The following is a 10168-nucleotide window of genomic DNA, read 5'->3' as shown; positions in this document are numbered from 1 at the left end:
ATCTATATGCTTAGTGAAGGTCATATAGCTCTGATATTTTGAGTGCAGAGCATTAATTAGAGAAGGGGCTAAGCTTTTCATAATTATTCTAGTGGAGCTACCTAGATCCATAGCTGGGGGGGATGTGAGAACTATTTGCGCTCAGCAAATCTCTGGGTTTGGAAAGACAAAGAAAAAGAGACAAGAAAAAGAACATTGCTAAAAGAAAGCTGATGATGACGGGGAAGACCACACTTGGAAGAAAGAGCTCTGGTAGGATGTGACCATAAGAGAACTATGTGATGGAAAAAAAAACCAACACACAACCCCGAACACACAATCCTCGCTGTAAAACATTACACTGGCAGAATCCACCAGATGTTCACTTTTCAGCAGGAGACGAACCTTAACATGTCAAACGTTGTGGAACCAGTGGCGGTTCTAGACCAAATGTACCAGGGGGCATGTTTTCATGGGGGCACAGAAAAGCATGAAAAAAAAAAAAACAAACAAAAAAAGGCCAAGGGATTCAAATATATAAAAAGAAATGCATGAAGTAAAATTTCCATTCAATTAGGTTTAATTAAAATTAAGTGTCTTCATACAGGAAATATTTATTTTTGGCTTGAAAATGTTGATTTGGATTATCGTTAAAATAAAAATAAAAATCTCGTAGCTATATCAATATCCAAAAGATCAAATAAAGCTAATATTTGGAATATTAGGTCAATATACATTCATAATTTAGGAATTTTACATATTTTTAACTTAATTGTAGTTAGAATTACAGTTTTCTATAAAATCAGAACTAGAACAAAAACAAATAAATAAATAATCTCAGCTGTAAAAAATTGTATTATGTTTTTTGTTTTGAAAAAAACATTTAGCAGATTAAAACTGGGATCCTATCTCAATACCACTGAAGCTATCACCTTTTTGTTTTTAAATATTTGGTAAAGCAGAATTTTTTGAAGAAAAAAAATTAAATAGATCCAAAGTTACCATGTCTGTTCAAGTACATATTGTCATTAGAATTTCTTTTAGTGTTATATTTTCGGTACAGGGGCCATAACAGGGGCCAGGACATGGGCACATGGGCACATGGGCACTGGCCCCCGTCGGCCCCTTTCTAGAACCCTCCATGTGTGGAGCAGGGCTGATGTTGATCAGAAGAATAACTTATTTACATTTAGCACTTAAAATGTATAAATTGGTAGAACAGGAACTGAAGAATAACTGGATACAGGAGCACATTCAGAGAAAGAAAGGAATGAGAGATAGCATCAAGATCTGACAAAGAAATTATTAAACAGATTAAACTGCTGGGGAGGTGATTAAATAAAATTCAGATAACATTGGTCAGAAAGTACAGACTAAACTAAACTGAGGAACTGACAAAAAACAGATAAATCAAGACAGAAATGAACATCAAGAAAAACAGCTGACAAAAATAGTCTTAACAAAACACTAAGATAAATAGTAGAATATGAATTCAAACGAAATACAAATAGCAATTGTACAGTAGAAAAAAGTGGGAATTTCAGCTTTAAAAGACTGCAAAAACTCAAAATTGTTGCAGCCTAAACTGATCTAAACCAAAGTGATAAACACACCATTAAGATAAAAAAAAATATAATGACAACAAACCTATAAGCAGAGCTACAATGAAAGAATTTATATGTCAGAAAAGTCTAGTCAAGCTTGGAGCCAAATCAAACCAAGAAGCTGTGGGAAAAATGTGTTCACAAAGGCTGTATTTTATTAATGCTTTTATTAATGCTTCAGCTCTTTTGCAAAGAAGAATTTGCATAGATTTCAGTCTCTAGATGTGCAAACCATGTAGAGAGATATCCCAAAACAACTGCAGCTGTGAAGCAAAAGGTGATTGTATTCCACATCAAATCCCTTCAAAATAAATTGAAGTTTGAGGCTGAATCCTGTTAAAATATGAAAAATGTTCAATGAATACTTTAGCAAGGCACTTGTGTTTGGTAATTACATTACACTGAGCACAACACTGGCAGACATCACTGCCGCCGTGAAAACAAATCCTCTGAAGGATAAGACTCTGGGTGACTCATCCTATATTTTTTCTGTGTTTAGTGTTCATGGATTATTCTTTATCTGCATTTCACTCCACCATCTGGTCTGCTTCAAAATGAAATAAAAAAAATTCAACTTTGAAACTCCTTGTTTAATCAACTGCTAGATTACCGTAATAAACAAATTTTGTTGCTTTAGTTTTGATGATTTTATGAGTGGAAAATTGTCTTTTTTTATATTTAAACCAGACAACTAAAGCACCATGAGACACACAATGGAGCCAGAAAAACAGCCATATAAACAAGAGGAAAGAAAATGACAGCATCACACTGAATATGAATGAAATCTAAGAGGAATAAAATGTAGATAGTATTTGGCAGTTTGATTTCCTTTGATTCAACCTCGAATCTTTCAAAATGCATTTGATGCTACTTTTTTTTAATCTTCAGTCCAATATCTCCACTTCCATGAACACTGCCTTTCCCACGCCGCACGGGGTCGCTAGTGCCTGCCAAGTGGTGCAATCATGCAATGGGTTACTCATGTCCGATAACAACTTTTTATGCTTTTAATTTGGGGCGCACATGGGAAACACATTAATGATGCTGAAAAGGAATTCATGGATCTTTGCAGTAAAGATGAAATGATCTGAGTGGAATAATAAGAGGTTCACCTAACCAGTGCTTTGTGTTATAGTTATTCCAGATAGTTGAAATAATAGTTGTCTTCTCTAGTTGAGGGATTTGTGGAAGACGCCTCCCGTGGAGCGCCGCGGGCAGATGCTGTCACCGCTTCCTTCCCCCCTCTGCGCGTCTCGCTGCGCGCATTGGACGCGGCTGGCAGCGCATACGCTCTCTACTCTGCACACTGGACTCTTGGCTTTCCACACAAACACGGAAAGATGAAGCTCTGAAGTCGGACTTCTGCCAAATCCAAGAAACACCCCGAACCAGAGTCCAGTTAGGACTGATAATAGCGGTTCCGGCGCGCGCCGCAGACGTTGTTGGAGTTGCGCACAGGACTTTAATGAAACGACGAAGGCGCGGATGTTTGCTGGTTTCTGGCACAAAAATAACTTTTTAAATTCCACCGAGTCTTTCAGGACGCATGATGATAATAACACAGCCTCCTTTCGGACTTTACGCACTCCGCCGCAAACAACTTATGGGAGCATCCAAACAAACAGAACATCCATAAATGAGAAACTGAGCATCTTTTCTCATTTTTGGATGAAATTGAAGATGAAAAGAAAGTAATTCTGAACTGAGCATCATTGCTTTCGACCTCCCAAGAATCCCCCTATGGAAAAGCGTTAAAAATGCTGAAAGGATTGAAGCAAACAAGCAAGTTTTCATTCATTTAATGTGAAACATTTCTGTATAGAATTAAATATTGTTCATTTTTGCTCTGTCCAGTTCAGCTTGATTGGAAACAAATACCTCGGACGAAGCATGGCAGGTATCCCAGAAAATATGCGTTCGATTTTTATATGGATGCTGGATGACTTCCTCTGTTAATACTAAGAAATCTGGAGATGCATTCATTTTTAGAGGGGAATTCCTGCTTTATGATACGGAGAAACATGTTGCACATCCTGCTGCTGCAGTCGGTGGTGTTACTTTGGGGAGGTAAGCATCATTTCACCTTATCTTCCTTTTTTTTTGAAGTGCTGTGAATTGTGCAGCCCACCAACACACTCACCCACACACATAATAATGTAAGAAAAAGTAAATACTGTTGCCCACTTAAAATGAGATTGTCACATAGGAGAGTTTGTTTTTGGGGGGTCTATATCTCACTGGAGACACGCAGACTGCAGGACAGTCTGTCTAAAATCTATACCCTGTAAATAAAGTTAATATCTTTTTTTAATCACATCTTATGAAATTGGCTTAGGTGCACCTGTTTAACTCACCCACAGCAGCTTTGGTCTTAAATACAAATTTTCTCATGAATAATTTAATATGATAAAGATTATCTAGTGCCACAAAGTCACTGGGCTTTATTAACTCTGTCAAGTCATTTTACCTGCTGAAAAGTCACCTGAAACCCTGTAACTGTTTTCTATATAAAGTTATAAAAGATCTGTCTTTGGAAAAGCAGCTGTAGGTAAATATATTTCTAAAGGACTTATTACTGATTGTGAATGATTAGGCACGGGCTAAATCTTGTTGTCTGAAGCAAGTGACATTGCACCATTCAATTAGTGCTAGAAGCATGAGAACAACAGCATCTGTTTCGGCTGTTTAGCTGGCTGCATACACAGCAGAGATCTGAGGGCAGCTGGTGGTCTGGCTAATGAATCCCTGGTTTCCTGTGGGAAAAAGAATAGACTTAAAAGGCTCTTTGGGAATATGATCCTCTCAATTAAGGTGATTATTTTTCTCCTGATAGTACCTGACTTCAGTCATCAGGATTCAGGTGTATAAATGTTGACCTTTCAACAACAACAACAAAGAGAAATGGTCATTTAAAAGTAGAGAACAAATGTTAATTACTTTCACTCCTTGTTCCTGAGATGTCTGCTGTTCTGGATGGAGACCTCTAGGTCATTTTTAATTGCAAAAGTGCTTGCAGCTCATCCTTCTTCTTTTTAAATATAGAATGGACTAAATGTTTAGATATATTCCCTACATGGATCAAACACATGGTTTTCCCAAAAACATAGTCTTTGGTACATTAAACAGATTTAAACTAACTCCCACATCCTCATGCACATGCCGTGCACATATCCCATCTTGGAGTTTAATTGACTTCACCTCTGTTGTAAGCGTATGTGATTCACTGCCTTGAAGAGTCTGGCCAGGATGCCTGCCTTATGCCAAGGCTCTTATGCAGTCACAGCACACAGTTTGATCCTAACTGAGCTTTGTGTCTTATAGAACCTTTGGGGTACCTTCACGTTTTACAATGAAAAGTGATAAAAAAAAAAGGAAAAATTATAACACAGAGCAGGAAATGAAAGAAATAGATTTATGCACAAATAATGTTGATGCAGCACAACGATTCCTTAATTAGGTAGCAGAATCTTCCATTCTTGTAAAAAAAAAAAAACACTTTAGTTTTCATGTTTAAATTAAAAGAAAAAAAAGTAGAGAAAAACCGAATGTCATTCTAAACAATGCCTCGCAAAAAACTTTTTTCCCTTCAACTAATTCACTTTTTGACCCATTATAATTATAAAATGTTATATATTTCATTGTTGTTTTAAAGGGAAGACCATCAAAGCATGGAAGGGGTGTGACACTTGGTTTTATAATAGTTGTCTGTGTTTACAAATGAAAATCTGAACAATATGAGATTTATATGCATCCCGTTTTCTCTAATGTCTCTAAATGGACCCAGTGCAAACATTTAAGCTCCCTTAAGAAGTCACCTCATGGTGTTAATCTGTGTTGACTCTATAGAATGTCATTATCCACACAGTTGTTCTGGTATTTTTGTGGAAGACTGCAGAGGATTTGTGATTGTGGTAAAAATTCAACCTCCAGCAGGACAAAAATCTTTGACAAACATCCAGAGCTACATTAAAATAATCTAGATTGAATCACATTCATGTCAGTTCAAGTCTAAACCCAGCTCTAAATTTACCTTCTTAACGCCAAGTTTGTAAAACACAGCATTTAAACATCATTGAACAAATAAGTCTAGTAATGACATACACAAATATTTCAATAAGTTCAAAGAAAAAAATCCTGATATTTAAAAAAAATAAATTAGAAAGTCTGGGTGTCAGAGTATGCTAAGGAATCCCCAAAAAAGTTCAAAAACACACCACCGGACATTGTTTTCCAAGTTTGAAGACATTTTGCTTCACATCCACGATCACCAGCATATGCTAAGGAATAAATCACATTTTTGCATTTAAAAAAGTAATATACTAATATAACAGTTTTTATAGGTTAGGATCGGCTAGTATCTGTGACCTTTTGACTAGATTCTGTTCTTCTGTGTTTTTAAACCCTTTTTAGGATCTGATCTTAGTGAATGAGAATAACCTAACAGGTTAATACAGTTACAATAAGGTAGAAATGTAACAAATGGTACAAAGACCTGGAAAAGGGTTTTTAAAATGAATAAGAACTTGGTTTCAATGAAGGGAAGCTAAAAAAAAATCCATTCAATTCAATTATACTTTATTAATTAATGTGGCCTTACCTGAAGACTGTTCACAGTCTCTCTCCTTTGATTCATAAAGAAGTTGAGCTAATTCACCGAGCAGAATGGAGGAACAAATCAGTCACCAAATGTGCAAAGCTGGTTGAGACATTTGTCAAAAGAGTTGCATCTATAATAGCAGAGAAAGCGGGTTCCTTAAAGTGTTACCTCAGGTGAGGGTGTACAGTATGAATATACACCTTAAAAAATTGAATTCCATGTTTCCTTTTGCATGTGCTCTTTTTTGTTTTATACTACCACATTCTTAGTCTAGAAAGAAAACATCTCCTTTATTAACCTAGGCCTCCTGCTGTGAGGTACTGCATTGTTTATTATTTCCTCCCTTTGACTTATTTCTGAGCCCAAGAGGGTCCAAAACTGGACTAAACCAGTCTACATCTTTGAGTTCTAAATATGCAGCCAATGTGCTCATCTATGAGGTGTAATACGGCTTTCAGCTTTGCTTTTTTTTTAAAAATTGCATTGCAGTATTTGAGGTATTCACTAAAATAAAAGTATTTTTGACAATCAGTAATGCTTTTCCTTGCACTATGTAATATTAAAGGTTAAAACGACTCAGCTAATTGCATGTTTTCAAGTCTTTATCCCATTGCTGAGGTAATGATTCGATTAATAAATTAGTTGACCACTTTTTTTAAATAATGAAGTAATTTGATAGGTTCTGAACTATAATGGAAATATCAAATTTGCTCTTGGTCCGGGGGAGACCCTTCTTACTACTTCACCACTAACTGTTAGATCATCACACTTACTGTAGTGGACCTCAAGCTACTTAACCATGAATAAATAAATAAATAATTGTAAGTAAAATATGGATGTTTTGTCATAAGAATAAATCTTACGTACAAGAAAATTGCACACACTAAAGTAGGAGTCATGTGACTCCCACGTTCCTATATGTTTTCCATATTTCTTTGCGTCATCTGGGAAAATCATTTAAAAATATCTGAACCATGTGTTTTGCAGTAAGAGAGCATACAGTAAAACACTGATGACTGTAGGACTGGAGCTCCGGGGTTGGGGAACAAAACTGAAATGGTCTTTGTCGTTAGCGTGACACAAAGATTATATGAAATACACAAATTAGACGCTTTAAAGCGTAACATAAAAACATGAGCAGCATGTCGACTGGGTTATGAAAACTATATATCACATTTCATAAGAAATAATAATATTCAAACTTAAACATTTCCGGAAGTTTTGATGGAGTTTATTTAATTCCAGCTGTCATCCATCGTCTAACAGGTTCTGGCATTCTTCTCCATTATTTTTGAAATTTGCTGGCGGACTATAAAATATAAATGTTATTAACAGTCAGACTGATTCAACTTGACAGTAGTTATTCAACTCATTCCACAGTTTTTTTTTTTCTTCCATTTTTCCATTATTTTTGCTTCCTTAGGTGAGCTGTATGAGCTTCCTGTTTTGCTAGGACATGCACATTTTTCTCCTTCTGTTTTAGGCATCCAGAGGGAAGTCATAGATTTATGAAAATGTCCAGCTTTCATCATGTTTACGACAGTCTTTCCTTTGTATGATGTCATCTTCGGGCTGCTGCCTTCTGGGTGGTTGTTCTCTGCTCGTAGACAGAATAGACAGCGGGGCAGTGCTGGTAGCGCTTCTGCTGTTTACAAGATGTCAAAGCACAAGTGTAGCTTTAAAGACAATAGCATATGTGTCTCTGTGTCTGACAAAGGTGCCTAGATCTCATAGCTCACATTGGCATGAGAAACGTAAAAAGGCTGTGCGAGGGAAGATTTCTGTGGGAGCATATAGCTCTGATGGAACTAAAAAAAACCTTTTCAGTCTATTCTACTCGTAATACATTGAAAAAACATAATATATATTAAAAATATAATAAGTCTTTTGTATAAAAATGATAATTCCATGCAGTTGGTGATATTGTTACATTTCATTCGGCATGCAAATAAAAAATAAATACTCAGGAAAGCTAAAATGGCTAATTCACAGGAGTTGATCAAGTTTTACTTCATGCTTCGTCCAACACATGAATGTTGCAGATTCTGCTGCCTACTTTGCATAAAATCGTTATTAGTATTTGAAAAGTGTGAAGGTTCTAAACAAGATGGGACTGTGCGGAAGGAAAAATATCAGTCAGATCTGTGCTGGCAGCCTTTCTCATTGACCTGACGGATAATTAAAGGAAGGTGTCATGATTATAGCTTCACTGCCTTAAATGAGTCCCAAGATGCAGATGTTGTTTTCATTCTGCCAATTGTGATTGCTGGATCCAGAAAAATACCAATAACTGGGGGAGTAAACACATTCTGCCATATAGGATTCTCTTCATTTCATGAAATCTTCAGTTTAAAGATGATAGCAGATTTAAGTAGGTGTCCCCTCTTTACTTTTAATCTCTGTCATAAAGGATCTGGAAAAGATTTGAGGATCCCACATAGATGGACTGGCTACCCGACTAGGGTGTACCCTGGAGCAGAGGCAGCTTTTGATAGATCCCATTCCTATGTGACCCTTGCAATGCTCAGAACAGATGGACCCAGAATTCAAACCAGACAACCAGTATGAAAGCTTAACACATTGAAACAAAACTGCTGCAGGTAGCGTCAGTCACGAGGACAGGAACCTCTGGAAACAGAGACAGAAGATCAGTGACCTAGTTAGCTTTACAATGTGCATCAATCATAAACGTAATGTTCACTAACCTTCTCTTAAAGGAAAAGTCCGGTCAGCAAGGAATAACCAATGGGTTATCACCAATGGGTCATTATTTATACCTTAAAGTAATCTGTTCGCAGTGATTTAATGAATTTAGTGGTAATCAGTAAAAAAAAAAAAACATTTTTCGTCGTGATCACTGAGTCTGGGACCTGGCCATTTTTGCCCAAATATAGTAACACCTCCTTCCTGACTCTTTCCTGGCGGTAAGCCTAGCGCCATTCTCCCAACTTTACAAGCAAAATCAATGGGAACTACTAGACACATCTGCAATCAACAATTATTTAAGCTTACGAGAGCTATAGTTAAACTGGCAATGCCCACATGCGTGGCAATTGGATGTCATTATACCTTTGGTAAAAGTGGAATAAAAAAATAGTTGTTGCACCGTTCCGATTCATGATCCTCCACGGGTTTGTCGTTGGATCCACAACTTGAAGAGGGAAGATTTGCGATCGAAATTCTGGCCAGAGAAAAGACACGTCATTCATCCATCACACTCTGCTTCGCATAGTTCACTGTTCTTCGCCATCACGGATAATAGCGAGTTGTGACAAACACCACATATAGCATTGGGACTTGCTCAACAGCCAATACCACACTGTGACGTCACAAGCGGTAGGTGGAAGTAGTGTTCTTTAAATGAAATTACTCTTAATTACAAACACTTATTTTTTGATAAAAAGTATGTGATCATTTCATACTTAAAGTATTTTAGAAGTTTGTTTTTTGAATATGACCGGACTTTTCCTTTAATCTTCAGCCTGGGAAGAACCACGAGGTTAGGTTTGAGCCAGTTGACAGTAGCGCTGATGTTGCTGTCAATGGTCAGGAATTCCCGGAGAATAACTCCAGCCGGACTTACAATGATCCATGGTCAGGCAGGGGGGGCAGAACCATGAAGACAATGGTTGGCAAGAGGAGGAACAGGAGGACAAACCAGAATCTGTTGTCGGGGTGAAGTCAAGGGTCAGATCCATGTGATCAGAAGTACAATGAAGCACCAGAAGGAAATCCAGTTCCAGGTTAGGCAAGGGGAAGGCAGACAGAGACAGATCAGGGTCAGGCAGAACAGGCAGGCAGTCAGGTCAGACAGGGATCGGGTAGGTTCAGAAACAGGGCAAGATCAGGTCAGGCAAACAGGCAGGAAGTCAGGAATCAGAATGCTGGAGTAGATCTATTCAATTCAATTCAATTCAGTTTATTTATATAGCGCCAAAATTCACAACACATGTCATCTCAAGGCACTTTACAGTTCAACCAGATCATA

General features: G+C 37.2%; 1 protein-coding gene across 1 annotated transcript in view; it reads left to right on the top strand.

The window, feature by feature from the left end:
• Positions 1 to 2646: 2646 nt before the first annotated feature.
• LOC107096546 (transmembrane protein 132C-like) overlaps positions 2647 to 10168 on the top strand; it is a gene marked incomplete at its 3' end in the record, with an annotated part of 210414 nt that continues 202892 nt past the window's right edge. The window contains exon 1 of the mRNA XM_015393250.1: positions 2647 to 3650. Within this exon, the coding sequence (XP_015248736.1) occupies positions 3557 to 3650 (94 nt within the window). The remainder of the gene's footprint in view (positions 3651 to 10168) is intronic.

Source organism: Cyprinodon variegatus, unplaced genomic scaffold (assembly GCF_000732505.1).
Source record: "Cyprinodon variegatus isolate N-32 unplaced genomic scaffold, C_variegatus-1.0 Scaffold632, whole genome shotgun sequence".
Classification (NCBI taxonomy): domain Eukaryota; kingdom Metazoa; phylum Chordata; class Actinopteri; order Cyprinodontiformes; family Cyprinodontidae; genus Cyprinodon; species Cyprinodon variegatus.
Note: the sequence above shows the minus strand (reverse complement) of the source record. Positions and strands in the feature narration are given on the sequence as shown.